This window comes from Genypterus blacodes, unplaced genomic scaffold (assembly GCF_046128005.1).
Source record: "Genypterus blacodes isolate CSIRO-AG114 ecotype Tasmania unplaced genomic scaffold, CSIRO-AGI_Gbla_v1 ptg000156l_1, whole genome shotgun sequence".
In the NCBI taxonomy this organism is placed as follows: domain Eukaryota; kingdom Metazoa; phylum Chordata; class Actinopteri; order Ophidiiformes; family Ophidiidae; genus Genypterus; species Genypterus blacodes.
In genome coordinates, this window is record NW_027466957.1 from 3,296,835 (window position 1) to 3,318,030 (window position 21,196).

Consider the following 21,196-nt stretch of genomic DNA (forward strand, 5'->3'; position numbering starts at 1 on the left):
TACACAGCGATAGTGCTCCTCATATCTTTTGCTGTCAGTGTCATGTGGCTTGTCTGGGTGAGAATGCAGCAGGATTTATCCAATCAACAAATTAGAAACATGACATAGTGGGATTAAATGATTAGGATCCTCTGTGAATTGGAAATAGCACTTGGTACCACAGAGCAATTTGCACCTGTGTGTGCGTGCGTGTGTGTATACATGCTGAGTTATATTTGCCCTGACGCTTAGTCCGAGAGCTTGAGCACACAGCCCTCCTCAGTTCCAACAAATACACGATTGCATATTCAACAGGCTACAAATACAGATACACATATTTCACTGCTGTCCTTATAATTAATTATTAATTATTTTAATTTAATTAATTGATTTAATTTTGTGTGTTTGAATTACATTTTTTGCACAGTTGTTGCTCTTATATGTTGATCGCACCAAAGGCCAGAACAAATTCCTTGTAAGTGAAAACTTACTTGGCAATAAAGCTCTTCTGATTCTGATTCTGATTCTGACTCCCTTAGCAATATTGTATGAAATATCTCCACAATTACAACGACAATTCTTATGTCATTTACTTGACCATGCAGTGCATGCAATAAAATGACTATGGTCAGAAAGGTTTTGAGCAGCAATGAAAATCCTGGAATTTAATAATGTTTTTCAAGGTCCAGGAATATTTCGGAAAATTGTGAAATATGCTGAACCTTTTCACATTCACACATTGACAATTTAAATAATGACTGTAATCTTAACAAGACGAGAAAGCAATTATATTATGAGATACTTTGATTTCCTTGAAATACGTTTTGGTTTCATATGAGCAATCCTGCCAGTGGCAGTTGCTATGAGACGTTGTCTTGTGATTCTCTACTCTCAAACAATTACTGATTTTTCCAAGTTTTTGTCCAGACTAGAGCTATCTAACTCAAGTCATAATGTCATTGTTAAGTAAAGTAGGTGCAGAAACCCTGTAATACAAGACAAAAATGAACACGTATACCATAATTATAATGATAATAATAACAGCCCTGATACATTATATTGGTAAATGCTTTTTTTTAAACTACCTCAACAGTCAACCCATCAAAAAAACCAAAAAATCACGATTGTCAGCATGCTGTCACTGTGATGTACAGTATGCAGTGTATTCTGACATTCCATTTGTCACTCATTTGGCAGACACTTTTATCCAAAGCGACGTACTTATTTTTGAAGTGCTTCTGCAAATGAGTAATATTATGCTGTAATTTGCTTTGATTTTGAAGAAAAGGGCAATTATCCGAACAAATCAATGTTTATTTCTAGACAGCATTCTTAGCATTGTAGCCGTGATGTCCCACACCCATCTACAATCTCTAGCTCTTCTTGGGCGATCCCAAGATTCTCCTAGGTCAGATGGGCTATATATCGCCTCCATTTTATTCATGTCTTCTCTACGGTCTCCTCCCAGTTTGATCTGCCTTGAACACCTCCCTAGGGAGGCATCCAGTAGGCATCTTGATTAGGTATCGGACAGTCATAACAGCATCGGACAGTCGGACAGCATTAAAGGTGCCCTTTTAATGCAAAGGAGCAGCAGTTCTGCTCTGAGCTCCCTCCTGATAACTGAGCCCCTCACCTTGTCCCTATGGGTTCGTCATGACACCTTGCAGAGAAAACTCTTTTCAGCTGCTTATATCCACAAACTCATTAAAGAGTTCATGACCATAGGTAAGAATAGGACTGTAGATTGATCAGTAAATTGACAGCTTTGCCTCAGCTCTCTAAAATACAAATAGGCATAACGGCCCACAGGATTTAAAAATCTCTTCTTTTTTTCAGAGTGAGGCTTCGTCTCCCTGATATTCCCTTGAACATAGAGAGGATTAGAGTCTCTCCCTTCAAATTTGTGGCACAGTGGGAGATGATAGTGCAAGAAAAAAGTGCAAAGCATTGGAAAAACTGAGCAAAACAGGATTAAAATAACAACAGACCATTGTGCTAATAGTCCTTTTTAAACTGCTATTCTAAATGAGATATTGCCTGTAAGAATTATTACAAATTGGAACGTTTTGCGTGCTGTAGAATGTTGAATTTTGTGAAATTGCTCTGATTGGTCATCCTGAATGGATCATTTGTCTCGTTTCATTCTTAATTTCAAATGTATTCACTTTTTTTTCTTTAAAACTTGAATGAACACATGAATTCGGCATTTCGTTTTGGAGGAATGAACTTGAGATTGTGAGAAATGTGGAGCACCTTTCCAACAATGTGTTGAAATTTGCCTACACTGTAATGACAGAGTCTATTGTAACCAGACTGTCCAGGACTGTGGGCCAGGTGCCAGTTACAATGAGCTTTAACTAGAATAATGGAAGAAGCCAATGTAGCCTTATAACACATAAATATGCGATGCAGCACCATCCGTCACCGTGGCAGATAATTCCTCTCAGCTCTTTGTATACCTTCTGACATTTTCAATTTGCTTTATCATTAACAGTTTATTGGACCAGAAAGGCAGCACTGCCATATTCTTCATATGAGCACCACATTTGTCTGAAAAAAAATCTGCCTTTGTAAATGGATGTATACAGTAGTTCTCCGGTTTTACAAATTGTACAAACGATTACACTCTTTTATATGGATTTTATCTCTTTGGCAAATGAGAGATTATTTCACTCAGTTAAAGCTTTACCTCTTAAGATACATTTAGAGTGTACTAGTTTGAAGCTCCAATCTTACAGTCAGGTTTGACTGATCACTGTATTTGGGCGAGGAAGAGTAATGAGTTACAAGTAGAGAAATTAGATCAGAAGAACTTGGGTTAACTTGTGACCAATGTGTCCTGTGTGAATACTATTAGGGTTAATAGGATAAATGGAAAAAAAAACTATGAATTATAGCAGTGTAGAGTATTTCACCCTTAGAATTGTTTGTAAGTTTCTATTTCCCATTATAAATAGAGTTGATTATGTCTTAATGTCTCTCTGCAACTAGTTAGATATCTCTTATTAGACACACCTTCCTCTGGAAACAGAATGAGTATGTTTACCTGCAGGTTAAGACTTCGAATACACTGCTTGAAATTGATTAAACCAGGGGTCGGGAAGCCAAACATTTCTAAATGTATTACCTTGTTAGCCATATATTTAATAAAATTGGATGCAACTTTATGCTTTATTTTTTTTAAAGTAATTAACAAGTTAGTTTTTAGTCGCGTTAAACAATGTCAGCTCAGAACTGTCTGCGAGCCACATGCCGTCATCCAAAGAGCCATAGCTTCTTGACCCCTGGATTCAACAAATTAATCGTTTTTTTCGTATATTATAAACAACATAATTAGAATGAACTTTCCATTTATCAAAGTATCCTTACTCTCAGTACCAGACCTAGCCTATATCACTGTAAATCCATCTATTAATTTGGTGGACATTCTTGCCTCATATGCAATATATTCAACAAATGATAAAACCCTGTTGTTTGCATGAGGCGTGTGGGTTGTAATTTTGGGATAGTGATGTTTTGTTATAATAGTAGTTCAGTTGGTTTTGGATGCTTGGGATAAGGTTAGCATTCAATATAGGACTGACGTAGGGCCTTTTAAACTGTCATGTCGTGCTCCCCTGAGCTACAGGCTGCAGCTGAAGCTATTTCAGTGAATAAGGAAACGGTAGAGGTGTAAAGTGCCACCATTGGTCCAATTTATTCTTTTGAATCAGTTAATCTGAAAACTTGGAAACATGAAACTCGCTTGCGTTGTTAACTCCCTAGAGAAGGAATATCAACCCTTTCTATTCTGTTACTGGGAAAACAAGGCATTTAAATGATAAATGTAGAAATACAAATACAAAATGTCTTTTCCTATTTCACAGAACTCTTAACTGACACTCTGGCTTAGTTTTTAACAATGCACAATGCAAGTCCATACTGATGTAATGCTCAGTCAAAGCATGTGATGTACAAAGGCTGTTATGAGAAACCTTTGTAACTTGATTGTGTACTGTAAATGTCTCTGCAGTGTCTTCATGCCTAAATTTAAATTCCGTTATTTGGAGCTTCACTTCTTGAGGCTATGTCTGCTTTACCATACCTACTGTCAATCGTTGCTGACCTCTTCTTGGAAACTGTGTGTATTCTGGGCCAGGTTCTCTTAAAGCTATACACACTGGAATTAAAAGAACTGCAAAGGGCAGAGAAGGACTGACTGTCATGGCATTGTTTTCTCAGTACCCCTCAGGTGAAGCAAAAAGTATCTGTAACATCTTGTTTTCCACAGTAATTTCAAGGAGGCAGAATTATGGTGAATGCATAGACGTTACCAGTATATTGCAGGGTTTGCCAATAAATAACGGTGATGCAAAAATTCACTGCCTCCAAGCTTTTTTAATTTAGGCGTGTCAGTGACATTGTTGTTTTTTAGAAGCCAGTTAAATCTTTGAGGAAATTGAGCAGAATTTTCTGCTCCCTATGACTGCTGACTTATGAACTCACTGTGCTACCGTTGTGCGCTGGTGTTATCACAATTACTGAAAGCTTTGTTCTATAACCGTGTGTGATGTTGACCAGTTTTAGGGAAGCAAGTGGAAGATTGATGTGTTTTCTGGATAGACTCCTGTTCATGCACATGTTTGTTTTCCGGGCTCACGCAACTAAGTCTTTTTCAGCGCTGCGGCAGTAATACAGTGGCAGTATTCCAAAATTGTAAGCAGACGCTGTAGGCATTGTAGGCAGGTGCTTAATGGGACAGCCACATAACAACATCATTCTTGATTCCATCCATATTGCTATAACAGCTTATTTTGTCACAGATGAGAGGGACAAACCCATTCACACTCACTCCTACCAGCAATTGAGAGTTTCCAGGTTACATAACCAGCATTTGGAGATTGGAAGAAACTGGAGCATCTGGAGCCTTCAAACCTTTCTGGAGCTTCTTGTTGTGAGGCAATAGTGCTAACCATCATTCATATGTACTTGAGAATATATTAATTGGAAATAATCTAATGATATATATAACAAGAGATTTCATTATCGGTCATTTAATTTAAACATTATTTTGGATGAATCACGAGGATGATACACTCTTTTCTAATGGTCACAGTGATGCCTTGAGGTGACTGTTCTGTCTGAACCTTTATAAATAAATAAAAACTTCACAGTTTACTGTGATAAGAAAACCCTCCCATGCAAGAAGCTGTGCTGCAGCACCATGTGCAATCTACACTGAACATTTTCAGCTTTGAGGAACATGGGGCCGTTTATTGACATGCTGAAACATAAGGTGATGGCAGTGGGTGGATGGCACAGCAATGGGCCTAAGGATCTCGTCACAATATCCCTGTGCATTCAAATTGCCATGCATAACGCTGTTCACGATGTTGACATCAGCAAACCCGAGAGACAGTGGACAGCAGGTGAGGAAGCCAGATGTGGGGGTCCTGGGTCTGCGGTTGTGAAGTTTGTTGGATGGACAAATAAAAATAAAAGTGTTGCATTTTTTACATAGTAAAATAGCTACTTGTACTTGCTCATGTTGCTACTGATCTTGAAAATGTGAAATGAACCAAATACATCTGACTTTCACACCAACAGTACAGTCGGTCAATGAGCACGGACTACTACTTAATCGTATACATATTACAGAACTGTAAGAATCACAGAAATGTAGATAGTCCTACAAACCTAATCTAAAAGTGACAAACCAGACACACACACACACACACACACACACACATACACACACACCTTCAGATGTTTTGTAAACTCAGCATCTTGCATGGAGCTATCTATGTATAGGCTTTTTTTCTTCCCAGTTTCTTCTTTAATACACTCACAGGGCCATTGTTGTAATTTGATGAAGCAGTCAAATTCGCTGGCTTTGCCACTGGGTCCAATCTGCAACTGTGTGTGCGCTGTATGCACACTGAGTCATCTGAAAGAGGGAAGTGTCCTTGTTCTTTGGTCTGGATGTTATCACAGAGTTTTTACCCCCCAGAGGGATGAGACTGCTACACAGCTCCTCCCCTGCTGCCTCTTTTCTTTCTCCATCTCTGTCACTCTTAGAGTCATGCAAATGTAAACCCCCCACCCTCCACACATACACAGTGTCTATTTTGAGCTTCTTCTCCCCAGTGTGAATGCACGGTTCTTGAGGCGAGCAGAATCAGGGAAAGTGCAATGAATTGAAATACATTGTATTAGCTCTCACCACCATGCTAGCATTTTAAGTGTAATCTCAATGCAAGTCCTATATGATTAAAAAATAAATAATAAATCCATGCAGTGATCCACGCAAACACAGAGTGACATAGGTCATAGTCTTCACAGCCCTCACTAGCCAACTGGAAACAGATCTGATTGTGCAAATTGACAGTCAAGGAAAAGATGAACATCATATTGTCAGAAGCAAGTATTGCTACCCTGCTTTCAGTGAAAATCTGCCAATACAAAATATTGATTCAGTGTTAACAGGGTGCTTAATACTTAACAGGTAAGTAAAATCTGACCGTAAAAAAGTTTCTAAGGTCATAAAAATCCTGGAAAAATAATGGAATTTGAAAATCTTTATTTTCTCCCAAAAATGGTTTGGATAATTATTGACTATCCCAACTTTTGAGTAATGGAGTCAAGTCAAGGAGTTCTATGATAATGGTCTTAATTAGAGAGCCTAAGTGAAACACTTTTAGGCAAAACTTGGAGGTTACATTATGCCCACAAGATGCAGCAAATATGAATATTTTTTCTGCTAGGTTCCATATGAGACAACATTTAAAAAGTCAAAAAAATTTGAAGTAATTAAAAAAAATCGAGTCAGTGATTGTTATGATGCAGTCCCTCTGTTCTTACAGGCCCAACCACTGCTGTATGTGTTTGGACCCAGCAGAGAAAAAAAACCCACTGCAACCTGCAACTTCATGAACTCTAGCTGTCCAACCCTCTCCTCAGAGATTTTCTTTTTCCTTTTTTACCAAATGCTGTTTTTAGAAATGTGTGGGAGATATACAGGTATTACAGTTCAGTGTTTAAATGCTGTGAATCATTATAGCTACCCTGAATTACAAAAAAACTATGAATTGCCGTTTAGTTTTGAATCCATGCTACATGCTAGTGAAACCACACACACTCACACACACAAATGAGAAACCGCTTGCATATACATTAGAAAAATTGCACACATACTGATAAAATGCACATGTATCACTATGTATATATAACTATGTACCATACTTGTCTGAAAGCGGGGGGATTGTAGCGTGTGTGCGTGGTAATACCTGTCTGTGTTCAAGCTTGTACCTGTCTGTGTGAGAGGTATTTATCCTGCCACAGAAGAGGCGGAGCTTGGGACACACCGGCCACTGTGGCGTTGAGCAGCAGAAATTCAGTTCTCAGCAGTTCTCTGTTCCCGAATTTTATCATAAATAACCTCATACATTTACAACGTGATGTGTTCCTGACACATGCATCCATGGATACGCGTTACCGAACCGACGCAGGAAGCATTGGCCAAGCTGCTGCTTTTTGAAATAGCATAATAGATGTGATATCTTCAGATATCATTTATAATGCACAGAGACTTTTGGCCTGTACTATGAAGCACGATTAAGGACTTAGTTGGCTCTGTTGAAGCTCATTTATAACGTAATGTGTTCCTAACAACTGTGTATGTATGTCACTTCTTGGGCGGCTAAAGTGATGAGTATTTTTTCATGCAAAAGCTGAATGAAAGGCCACATTATTGAGGTGTGTTTGTTACCTGCATGGTGTAGTTTAGTCTGTAGCTTTAATAATATACAATTGACATATTTTTACTCTCTGCTCTTCCGCTGTCTGACTGTGGGCCTGTCCTACGAAGCATGGCTCTGTTGAAGCTCAAGTCGGACTTTCTGTATCACGAAGCTGACTCACTTCCAAATGCACTCTATGGCCACAGCAGAATTTGACCTACAGGGTCCTCTTGGTGTATCTTTAGGGGTTTTCCACGTATAAAGCGGTGCATGGATATTAAGCTGAAATTCAGCTTAGATTTGTTGAGGATGTGTGCACGCTTTGACCAGTATATTTGAGCTATGTCACTACTGCAGAAGTAAAGAAACTGATTTGTGGCATGAGGTTTTGGTCCAACAACAGTTGGTTCCCGACCCAGCCCAGGGCTCACTTTGAAGACAACTCCCCAAATATACAGTATAAGTAAAAGGAAGTGACCTGCGTGTCTTTGTCTTTCATAATTATATCAGGCTTGTTGGCTTTCATCTCTCTGTGGGAGTCAAAGGGCATATCCCAGAGAACAGTGAAATTGTCATTCTCAGTAACTGTTTTGAGCTGATGCTCTCTGAACACTTCTCAGATGTATAGATCATGTCACTCCTGTTAATCTTCTCGTGCAGGTATGCCGCTACCTTGTTCTGCATCCTGAAACAATGTGGTTTCTTCATACTTTCCAATATCCTCCATTGTGGATCTGTTCTATCCTTGATGCTGCTGTGCTATGATGATAGGCTCTGGTGTCTAGACTCACTGCTGTGTCTTCTTTTAATCTAAATCTCTCTTGTCTTTTCTATTGCATTACCTTGTTTGGCCTGGTTTTCTGCATTTGTAGCTTGCTCTGTTATTTTGCCTTCTGCTTCACAAGTTTTTGGTAGTCACCTCATATTCTCTTGGTGGGGTTTTTGAGGTACCACATCTTTTCATGGTTCATGGTTTCATGGTTGGTATTGCATGTCACATCCTTCATTCACTTATGGGCCCTCATGGTCTAGCTCTGGGATCACAATATTAATGCTAAGCTTCAAGTCTGTAGCCTTGGTCAGACTTACACTCACACATTGAAAGTGGCTTTGGTGTATTTCTCAAGTCCTGTACTTTTGTACAATTAGTTATTCCTCAGACTAGATTTGGGAATTTGAAACGTTGTGCTCCATAAATATGTTGTATAGAATATTAGATTGTAGTCTATGCTAGGACAGAATAATATTATATGCTGTTAAGTGCTTTTTGTCTTTCATGGTAAGTTAGTTGGACCGGTATTTAAATCAGGGGTGGGGAACATTTTATGGGAAATAATGCTCACCATACATGCATGACTCATCATTTTTCCTCCATTTATAAAGGTTAGCCAGTTTTCCAGCAAGGAATGCTCAATGCAGCCTTATCACTGCTGTTCATACCAACACAAAATATCAGTCACACAGGAGAGCTCATAAACATACAGTAGTTGTATTGGGAGTATAAAGTGAAAGGAAAACAGTGTTGACAGTAAAGTACAAGTTACACAGTGAACTGAGGAAGTGAGATACTAATTGAGGGAGATTACAAGGGCCAACATACAGTCTCTAGAGTCCAGACACAGCACATAGAAGATCTGTGCTCTGTTTGTGGAATTTTCTAAAGTTCTGTGTGGTCTCAAATCTACAGACTAAGAATTCTGTAGAAGACCACAGGCATTATGACAAATCTATGAATCACATAATTCCACAGATGCAACCATCCTTCACACATTGAAGTAATATTGAGATTCTTTAACTCATTTGAGTTGATGCTAAGGTGCCAGAAACATTAGTGCTCTGTCAGAAATGAATCTTGGAGGGAAATGTAATTACTTTGTCAGGAGAGTCTTTGTTCCATTGAGCACACAAGAGAATCAGCCAACACGCAACACTCCTTAATAGAGCAGTTCACTTGTTAACAGTTTGACATGTGGGGTGTGGACAACTTAACCTCTTATTCAAAGCAACCTAGATCTTCCAACGCTCTGCTGTAAAACCACTGACAATGTGTTTAGTAAGTCAGGTTTTTATAGTGTTAAAGCATGCACATTTAAGACAGCTGTTTTTGCTGTAGGTTTAAATATAGTTGCAGAATGTTATTTATATACATCTTGAATTAAAATGCAATTTAGCTGTATGCATCAGAACTTGAGTCATATGCCAGTGATATTCCCATAAAATGGGAAACTGTAATTATGTGTGTCATTCTCAAGGATGCCTTTAATTTCGAGTGGCTGTCAGGGCTTAATCCTCGCTCCACTGACACTGACATTTGTAGAAATCAGCAGAATAAGTTGGAAGTAGATTTATGGAATACAGTACAGCTTAAAGTGTTACTGAGGGGGAGAAGTCAAGCTTGGTGAACCCTTGGTGAAGGATAATCCAAATATGTTGCACAGAAATATCACAGTTAGCTTTGAGTATAATGTTACATCACTGGATTTGTGTAAATTGTGTAAATTTCCATTGCAGTGGTATGATGACAGCAGAGGTTACGCTCTCTCTCTCTCTCTCTCTCTCTCTCTCTCTCTCTCTCTCTCTCTGATACATACACAGCTGTTACTTCCATCAAGTCTTCTGCTGAACTTCAAACCCTCCAAAGTGACTGACTGGTCTGCTAATTAATATGTCATTTGGTGTATGGTTGCAGCTCTGTTATAGGCCTCCCATACTAAGCTCCTGAAATTAACCTCAGATACATGCATTTGTTAGAAATAATGCTTAGTCAACTTTATATTTCCTGTATTGAATAAATGTGCGTAGGAATGAGCTCACACACTGAATTTAAAAAAATCAGTGTGTTGGTATGAAAATGTGAGTCATGCCTCACAGGCCCTGTATGTTTAATGACAACACACAATAGAGTAGAGGGGAGATGAAGTGAGAGTCCACTAAAAGGTTTCCTGCCACATATTGTTTGTGCTTATAGAATAGGACACTAGACAGACATTCCCACAGGCGATCTGATACTGTATGTTCACACTGTGATTATTGCACTTTATCTACCATCTGTGCAGTGTATTACACAATTATGTTTTCATTATGTTGCATGTCAATATATATTAGATTGGCACCATGTTCAAAAAAGGCAATTTTATAAATAGCCTTTGCAGTTATGAGTGTTACAATATCACAGGTCTTACTCTACTACTCGACTAATTTGTAGTGGTTAACAAAACTGGCATTTTTTACAATTTTTAAATAATTTATACTGTATTATGTAGAGGAGCCAAGAAGAACATTCATAAATAATTATCTCATTTAATTTAATTTGGATTGGATCAGATTCCCTCCTTCTGATGATTGTTATCATAATAATACACACAGTGTAATACACAGATGTGTGAGGTCTATTTAGAGTGTATTCTACCTCCTTTGTCCTGCTTAGAACTCACAAAAATGAACTAAGCATAATGTTTACAATTCAGCCGAATCTGAAATACTGCTATTTCAGGGAACCTGCGGGCACAGACTGTGCAATGTTAGTGGGAAAGATCGATAACCAATTGGGAGACAAGCTTCCTGAAATATAAGAGGTCATGAATATAGATTGATAGGACATTTGACAATGATAAAGAAAGTTAGGGCAGCAGAACTGCCTTGATATAACTATAGACAGTGTCAGGCATTAGGTAGTTACAAGTGGACACAATACCAAGTTAACAATTTTTTCAGTAGCTTGACAGTAGCACAACTAATTATTTCCATGTGTAGCTTGGCAAACAGTTGTGAGAGGGAGAGTCACTGTTGCCAAACTTTCTTTAGAACACTCATTGAACATACAGCTACCAGCAACCAGCAACCCTTGTACATATGCCAGCATTCATCACTCTTGCAGGTCACCTCGCATATGAGAAAAGTAGTTAATACAAAAATGTTCATTCAAATGCCACATCATTTTTCCCTTGATATTGAAATGCTAAAAGACTATTTCCATGACTGTGATTGCTTTTTGAAATCACAAATGGCAGAAAGAAATACAGATATCCATGTTACTTTGTTTAGCATTGTTTTCAACATTTTACTGGTTATTTGCTTTTAGTATAACAATTCAGTTTCAGTTTGGGTTATCGACAGCAGCATATAGAAATTGAATTTAGTGCAAATTGTGCAATTTGTGCAAAAGTACTAAGCATAAAGGAAATGGAATAAGCAGACCAGACTAAATAACAACAGAATAAAATATGTATATCGTACTATTACCAATAAATAAATCTAAAGGAGCATGAGTGCCAATGATAACGGAGTGCAAAGTCAACGGCCAAGGAGCCTAATGGCCTGGGGGAAGAAGCTTTTGAGTCTGGTAGTCGGTGCCCGAATGCTCCGGTAGCGTCTACCAGATGGCAGAAGGGTAAACAGTCCATGTGATGGATGGCTTTGGTCCTTGGTGATTTCCTTGCATGGGAGGGCGGTTGGAGCCAACGATGCACTCCGCTGTCTTTACCACCCTCTGGAGGGCCTTGCGGTCCTCAGCAGAGCAGTTTGACTGTTTGACTGTTATTTAAAGCATATAGAATACATTTTCAATTATTTTTGTGTCACACCTTTAGTCTGACTTCAGTCCAACCCACTACCACATATTTTTTTCCCATTCATTTTAGAATTTAGGGCCAAAAGGCCTTGCATACCTAAAATATACCCTATTTTTGAGTATAAGAAATAAAAACAAACTTATTTTTTTTTATATTTGATGTAATCCTAACTATCTGACATATACCGGAGTGGAATATGTCAAAGTTTGGTGAGGGTGCTATTTTTTGAATTTTTTGAATCGCAGCCCAACACCTATTGTCCTCTGGGGTCAAATTGACCCCAAAATGGTTTGACTGTAATTTAAAGCATAAAGTATACATTTTCAATACATTTCGTGTTACACCTTTGACTCCAGTCCAACCCATTACCACAAAAAAATCCCTTAATTTTAGAATTTAGGGCCAATAGACATTTAGACCTTGTTTACATAAAAGTAGGTAATGTAGGGCAGGGATTTGGGCTTCTGCCGCCCCAAATCCCTGCATGTTCCATGGACCTGGCATGGCATATCTTTATCCAATATTGCCCAGGTTGACTCAGGATGTACTGTTTGAATGGACAGCAACCTTTTGAAGGTGACCAGGCGCTCATCCACAGTGCCTGGATCGTGCATCAGCGACAGGAGAGACATCCACTTGCCCCATACATCTGTGGTCTGTATGTTGGATCTATCAACTCATCGTTATTTCCTCCTCATCAATTGATTCTTCCTCCTCTTCATGTTCAGCATTGTCCTACTGGTCCTTCTTTTCCACAACATGGTTAAATATTAGCTCAGGAGCCTCCTGTGCAGTATAGTGCTTCTGCCTCATCTTGTGCTGCCTGTCTCTCTCAGTCTCAAATGTGAAATTTTGTTGACAACTATACAGTACTTTACTCCTACTCTTTATACACATCTTTGATGGATACTTTAGCCTGAACTGTAGTAACAGGGATTTTTAGGAGCCAATGCTTAGCCCAGGATCATTGGGTGTTCAGTTTTCTGGGAATGATTTTTCAACGTCAGAACCTCTTTTATATAAAATACTCACTGACTAAACATGTCAATATGCTGTCTGTGTCATTTATAAGATGTCTTCCAATTGATGCCGTAAACATTGAAAGCACACCAAATACCTCAGTGTGTTTTAGGGCTGGGCAATGTATTGATTTGCTGTGTATTGATACATTTTGAAACAGCCAGAGAATTGATTGCCATATTGGAGGCTTCACTTTGAGCAGCATTATTTTTTTGCAAGTAATGTTGATTGCTGACATCAAAAAAATACAAGACTGTAAAAGAGAAATAATGGAGGCCATGATAAAACAAAAACATGACTATGAAGTAATTCAGACCACTGGACTATCACTGGACTAGTTATGGCAATCCTGTACTATTGGTGTTTTTTCTCTGGTTACACAACTGGTATAACTTCTGCTGCATCTCTGCTTTCTTCTCCCCTTTCTGGATCTGTTAAATGAAGATGAATGTTTTGTTCATGTTTACATAATCATTGTGTATCCCACAGTTCTTTTCACAAAGTCCAGGTTTGTGTTCTGTCATCTTCCCGCTCCTCGTGATGTTGCTCATGGTGAATAACTCCTTTACCAATGAGAGATTGCATGAATCTTTTAAAGAAAAAAGATTGAATGTCATCTGAAACTTTGTGGTTACATTATGTTATTTCAACATATCCTTTGCTGGCTGTGGTTAGTTGCTGTCTCTCTGCTTGTCATCCCTTTGTTTAAATAACATTAGATACAAATAATCTGCTTATGGCAATGTTTTACACCCATGTGACAGAACCATGATAATTTGGCTTCACCATTATCACTCTGGTACAGAAATATCATTTTACATTAGAATTCATTGGAATTATTCATCAGCAGTAACATTGTCATTCACCACCTGTACAACCCGACTGTACAAGTCACTAGCTGAAGTCACCATTGCTTCTTCTCCTTATGCATCTAGTCCACATGTGTATCTCATTTCCTAGGTCTCATTGAGATTTATTTTCTTTTTCTTATTCTTTTCTCAGTCTTCAAAATGTCTCATAACTGCATGCTCATTGTCAAAAGATTTCTTCACTCAAAATATTCAACAGAAAAAGACCTGACCTTAGACCATGGCCAAGCACTCATAAAACAAATTAGTACCCATATTTTTAAGTGTCAATACTACTTTGACCTTGTCGCTGCTATTCCATGACCACATCAATCCCTGTTTATGGCTCAGTTAAAATGCCATTCCAAATTATCATTTATTATTCAGTGGTTTGTTGGTCCCTCATAACTCAGACTCTCAATCATTCTGATGGCCACATATCATTGATATAGGAATACTATTAAACAAATTTGCATTTTGCAATAAATAATATTTGTTTTCTAAGTCTCTCTTTACATGGAAAATAACAGAAAAAGCTATCTGAATGTTATAATGCAGACTTGCATGGCACTACACACTTTCAGTATATTTACATGCATGTTAAAACTTTGAGTATATATACACAAATCTATTTTTTGAAATGTGGTGTTGGTAGTCACAGCTCCCTTCCCCTGTCTCTTAAATCAGGTATGTAGACCACATGGCCAAAAGATGTCCACTCTCACACAAATAAATGTCTAGCAGCAGAGGGATAATATACACAAAAGTTTTAGCCATAACCTTCTTTAGTGTGTAAACCATTTTTCCCTTTGTTGGTTCTATTAATAGAGCTCATGCATAACCAAGCAGCCAATTGGCCATGTAACATTCCTCAGAAGAGGAAATTTGACACATGAGGTTTTTTGCCCTTCATTAATCAGTAAAATTCCAATGTTTCCAAAAAGGTTAACAACTAAAACAAACCATACAATAATACTGTCTCTGTTACTAGAATGTTACATGGCCAATTGGATACACATGAGCTAGGTAATGATAGGCTTTGAATAGAACAAACAACAAAGGGTAAAATGTGTTACATATTGACTAAGGCTATGGGCAATATATTTGTGTATATTATTCCCCAGCAGCTGCAGAAATAAACAAAGATAGTTGAGATATCATTTTACCATATAATCAGATTGCAATCAGCATAAATGAATCTAAAATTTCTTTAACAGCACAAAGATAGAAGTTATGCATGCCACTACATGCATGCCACAATAAAACATATCCCGTTTCCAACTTGTTGTTACACCATGAGCTAATATGACTGTGAGGTATGCCATCTTCTCAAGTGGTTTGGCAGCTCCTAACCCAATGCGACCAAAATCTGATTTGCCCTTGGTTACATTTTGCCACTTTATGCAGTTTACTGTGATTGGATACTAGAAAATGGATACAAGTCACATGAAATGGCATAGTGTAACCATGGCCTCAGTTATGCATTGTCAAACCCCCTGCATCACATTATCTATTACCAAGGTACCCTTTTGCCTATGTATAGGAACACAGGGTTTTAAATTGACCCCAGCAGCAAAATGATGTGAGATGGCCCCACAAAGTTTCTATAGGATAGTAAACAACACAAAATACAATCATCTCCAGGTATCCAAATACATGGTCACCCATTAAGTTGGAATAAAAAAACATTCCAACTTTATAGGCGACAGTGTATCATAGGAAACACTTTCGTTTTATATGGCGTTTTGTATATACATGACTGAAAATGTCACGTAGAGTGGCATTTAACGGTTATTCCACATGTTCAATGGATTGCATTCTGTTTTTTGATGTGGATCGATTCTACAGAACACCACATATTGGCAAAAAAGTTCAGACTTAATTTAACTGAAAATCATTGACCTCACCAGAGTATCACTTTAATCAAAATACATCAATCTTGATACTACACCAAGTGATTTTCAATGTAACATCCATGCTGTGATGCATTCACAGTGAATCCTGAGTGGTGACTTTTGGACAAGGACAGCAGAGATGAAAGATCAGACATGATGAGGTTTCTCCCTCAGGAATCAATGTGGTGCTTTGTCCCAAGAGCCACTGAAGGTTGTCTGTAAAATCAATCGACTGAGCCTGAACAGACTATTAGCTCGTTAGGTTACGTTGATGAACAGAATTCAGCTATTTTGGGACTACTTGCTTTGTTAATTAATTAATTAATACCATTGGCATATCACTGGAGAATTGAGTGATGTATTTGTCAGGCTTTGTCTCCCCCTGGTATGATGCGTGATCTCCCTGATCCAATCATTTTGCTTCATAACCAAATTGCCCTTTGGGAATCAGATGACTTTGGTTGTGGGGCAGATAATGCTGAATATGATCAGCTAAACCAGGCCTGTCCTTGTGTCAGTGCAATCATCTCTGGATTGATATGAATCTGTAACATCAAGGGTAAGAACTTAAAGGTTTTGACAGCTCCGAGTGAGAGAGTTCAAATTCATTATTTCTTACATTTACTTTGTGTTTTACCTTTGTTATTCAATAGGCTCCTTGAGGAAGTATACATGATGGAAGTGAGGATGGGTTCTCAAGAAGTCATGAAGTAGAACTTTGCTAAGTGTGCAAATTGATCTTGAATACAAATGTGAATCTTCATTTGACTTCATTACCTTAAAGACTGAAAGCAGGATCCTGAATGAATATGATTTTGAATATTCAGTGTCCTGTGTTTGAATCAAAACTGTTCTCTTTTCTCTCTCATTGTCTCTTTTCCTGTAGTCCGTCTGCTCTGAGGCCAGGCAGTTGTGTTGGGCACCGGGTGTGGATCCTCCTGGCCATGACCCACCTCACCCTGGACTTCTCTGTGTGTAGCCCCCTAAGTCAGGGTTTGGGGCTAAAGCTCACAGCTAAATCTGTGTCTCGCTCGAGGCCCCGCTTGCAGCCTGCCTGGGACACATCCAACAAGCTTCACTGGAGAACTCTGAGCCCCTTGGCCCACCGACTCCTCAACGCTATCCCTCCACCCCAAGACAACAGGGCAGGGCTATGGCCAATGGCCAAGGGTCAACAGCATAAGAAACCAGTGCATAAAGGGAAAGCAGCGTGTAAGGAGTGCCGATTAAAATACTCTCAAAGGGAGTCAGGTGATCCTTTGGCTGTGGTAGCGGAAGCTCCAGGAGCTTTACCTAGAGGAAGGGGGCTGTTACTGAGAGAGAGGAGGCAGCTCAAATGGGACAACAGTGACAAGCCTCATGAGGGCCGGACTACCACAGTGGCAGGATTTATCGACTGGGGACCCACAGGGACAGAGGACAACATAGACGAGTACAACACTCCAGTGCCCAATACTACACTGTCCACCAGGGTCTCAACTACCACAGTGGCCACAACCACTAGCACTACCACCAGGGTTCTCCAAAGGACGTTGACTGTGGTGACAACACCACAGCCCAAGAGGCTAAGTACCACAAGGGCCACTATCAGCTTCGGGGAGACTGTCAAACCACCAAAGCCATATGGGGACACACCAGGTAAGACACATACACATATATCATTTCCTAAACTTCTCCTTAATGCAGATGGTCTCTAAATGCTTCCTTTAAGACAGCGATATCCAGTGCTGTACCAAAGATCATGATTTTCAATTTGAGTACCATTCAACATTACATCATTCCTTGGGTTAGAAAAAACCTTGGTCTTCATTGTGATTTATCCACTATACCTACATACAGTATTCAGCTACATACATACATACATACAGAACAGTACAGAAGTTTGTCCTGTGATGAGGCATCTAAAGCAGTGTTCACAAGCAATTTCTCCTGTGTGCTGTCTGGAATGGTCTATGTTTGATTTGAGGAAACAAGTAGCAGCACTGAGGGGCCGCTACCCCTAACAGGTTGCTACTGTGTACATACAAAGAGAGTGAAGTACCATGATTAGAAGTTTATGCAGTGTCAGTACCAGAAATATACGCATATGTTCTAAGTTTGGTTGAAGGATAACTGGTATGGTTGTATTTCAAACAATAAAGAAATGGGTTTCAGATGTATTCAGGTCTTACATCTCTTTGAGCCACCACAAACATAAACAAAGCTTTGACAGCTGACTCAGACATTTCTTTCAGTCTTAAATGCAGTAGTCGGTTTGTTTACATCTACAAGGTCTGGAAATTATGAAACCATGTCAAGACGTTTGAAATCTGTTTAAATATACCCAAAACATATATGAACAAATGTATTCCACGGCCTTTAATCCGCAAATGTCAATAGACTACATGTATCCACAGAGCAATGCGCTAAGCTCAGATCAATTGGACTGGATCAGAAACATTAAATTAATAAATGATAATTTTTCATTGCAGGACGAGCTGGAGGAAAATGATGACATATATCTGCCAAAATAACATAAACCAAATATGTGCCTGGAAAGAAAGAAAGAAAGAAAGAACACTTTTATTGATCCCCAGAAGGGAAATTCTTTTCCAGGGCATGTAGTTCCCGAAATCGCGACAAGGCTAGAATGGGAACGTTTGAATGATAAACTGGAAGAGAAAAGACAATCTCAGATGTGTTAGTATGTGAAAATATGCTATTTCATAAGTGTTTACTGTCTCTTGCTGTTTGTCAGTCCACTGCTTTTCATTTAGAATATGCCAGGAAAATCTGTGACACCTGAGAAAATGTCCTTGACCATGCTGTGGCTCTCAGTGCTATCCCTGCCAGTGCCCCGCCTGCTCAAAAAATCCATGTGTAATTAATGGGCAGAAACTTACTGCTGTAGACACACAATCCTCCCAGGAAGGAATATTAGATTTACCATTTCATTAAGTCCATGAGAAAGACGGCTTTTTAAATGGACCATACCGGTAGCCATAAAACGTAAGTCATGTTTAACAACTTACGAACAAGCACTATGTTAATTGACTCTTTCACATTTGGTAAATTAATATAAATGTCCTAAAATTAGGCGCCAAACGCTAAAGGAGATCAAAAGTTGTTGGACTTTGATGATGCAATTGCATTGACAAATGTCTGAAGACATGGAGGTATGAAACTGTATGCTTAACTCTTGCTGACTGGAAATAGGCTTCACTGCTACCAAAGCAATATACTGGTAATATTCGAGGATGTGAAGGTAAAGCTACAAACTTTACATTTCTATATTTTTAATAGCTCCTAGGTAGAATTGACACAGAGGTGAGGTTATTTTACAGGATTAATTTCATAGAGATTGGTGTGTGTGTATTGAAAAACACCCAATTTTTGAGTGTAAAGATTTACCCACTGCAGCCAAATCTGCTTCAAAATGATGAGGTTCTTCACTGGTCCATGCACCGTCCTTTCACCATGTTTTGTCAAAATTGTCTTATAATATATATAATATAAATCAATGATTAATATACATTTGCACTAGGTTCTGAAGCTATAAACTGATATTGGCATAGATACTGTATATATTTTAGGATTGTGACTCAAATGCATAAACTGTACTGATTGTGAATTGGCTTTTACAATTGGTTTGTCAGCTTTAATGTGATCTCTTCATTTCCTCTTGAATGACAGGTGAGTGTGAGACCACCTGTGTTTCAAAATGATTGCTTGATATTATGTCCTAAATCAGTCACCACATGGCTCATAGAGAGTTGATGAGGGAAAAGCTCAGATTTTTCTGTCAGTAGTGTAGCAACAATATGACCAAGTCTCATCAGAGCAGGTGAATGGAGGGATTTTCCAAAGCAAACCCTCAGTGCTGAAATGTTCCTTGTCTTCTCAAAACATTAACCCATGTCTCCTATTGGCCCCAAGGCAAAATATAATTATCACTACTGCTTTACTGATAAAACCATTGCTCAAGGAGAGGTGTTTCTCTTTGTCTCTTTCTCTTATCTCTCCTGTTTTATCTTGGAGTGCATTTATTTATTAAACCTAATTAATGTAAAACTGTCACGTAAACACCTTTAAATTATGATCTAATCAGTGTAAGGTCAGTACACACACCGAAATATCAATTCACTTGATATTCACTTGATTTCTGCTATTATGATTTGGGATTATTAAGGTCAATATACAGTAGTCGTGAAAATCCTAGAGAAAGCAGCCACTAATCAGTTGTGTGACATTCTATGAGGCAATAGTTTATTTGAGGTTTTTCAGTCTTGATTTCGAGCCCACCATGCAAAGAGACAGCACAGGTGAAAGTCCTCATAATTGCAACAAATGACTTTTCTCTGTGCTTATCCTATTACAACTTAGTACTGCGTTTGATACCATTTTATAACTCCTACATTAAAACATCTAATTGACATTAGAGGAACTGCATTAAACTGGTTTAAGTCGTATTCGTCAGATCGATTTTAGTCAAATGTCAAAGACACTGTATGTGTGAATTGTTTTTATGTCAAGGTGATCTGTTGATCGCCAATGACAGACCCATTAAATAAAGTGTTAACACCTGCATAGTGAGATCCAGAAAGAATGTAAGTTGTGGGGTGGTATTTTTTTCCGTTGTTCCTTTGTAATTTCAATCCAGAACACACCCAGAACCTTATAACATCAATCAGAGCAGTCAGCCCTTTTTAGTTTCAATGTAAACCAACACAAGCAGTGGTGAAGCAAAATTATCCTCAATATTCTACAGTAGCGTCCTAGGTAAGAGTCTCATATAGTAACATAAAGATGTTTAAAGACGCAAAATCAACATCCTTCATACAGTGTGAGTAAATTGCTTTACACGATTGGTCCACTGCAATTTAAAAATAAGAATGATGCAGAAGTTATCTGCCAATAAACTGTTATGCCTGTATTGGTGCTGTAAAAAACGCCTGTTAAACATACATGGTTCATGCCCAAAGAAAGTGAACCAGCAGCCCTATTTTGGTAGTGGGAGTTAGGCCAGTGCAGATGCAGACACCGGTGAATGATGTAAGATCTTCTGCTTTCATGTAATGCTCAAAAACACATCTGTGTTAAATGTGAAGGGAAAACCCTGTAGTGTTAATGTACTGTAGTTTACACCATTTAGTACATAGATAGAAATAGAATAGAAATACTGT

The 21,196-nt window shown here is 38.5% G+C and overlaps 1 protein-coding gene across 1 annotated transcript in view; it reads left to right on the forward strand.

Moving 5' to 3' along the window:
* The window catches only part of ajap1 (adherens junctions associated protein 1), a 112,698-nt gene that overhangs the window by 74,745 nt on the left and 16,757 nt on the right, over nt 1–21,196 (forward strand). The window contains exon 2 of the mRNA XM_076166213.1: nt 16,921–17,672. Within this exon, the coding sequence (XP_076022328.1) occupies nt 16,921–17,672 (752 nt within the window). The remainder of the gene's footprint in view (nt 1–16,920; nt 17,673–21,196) is intronic.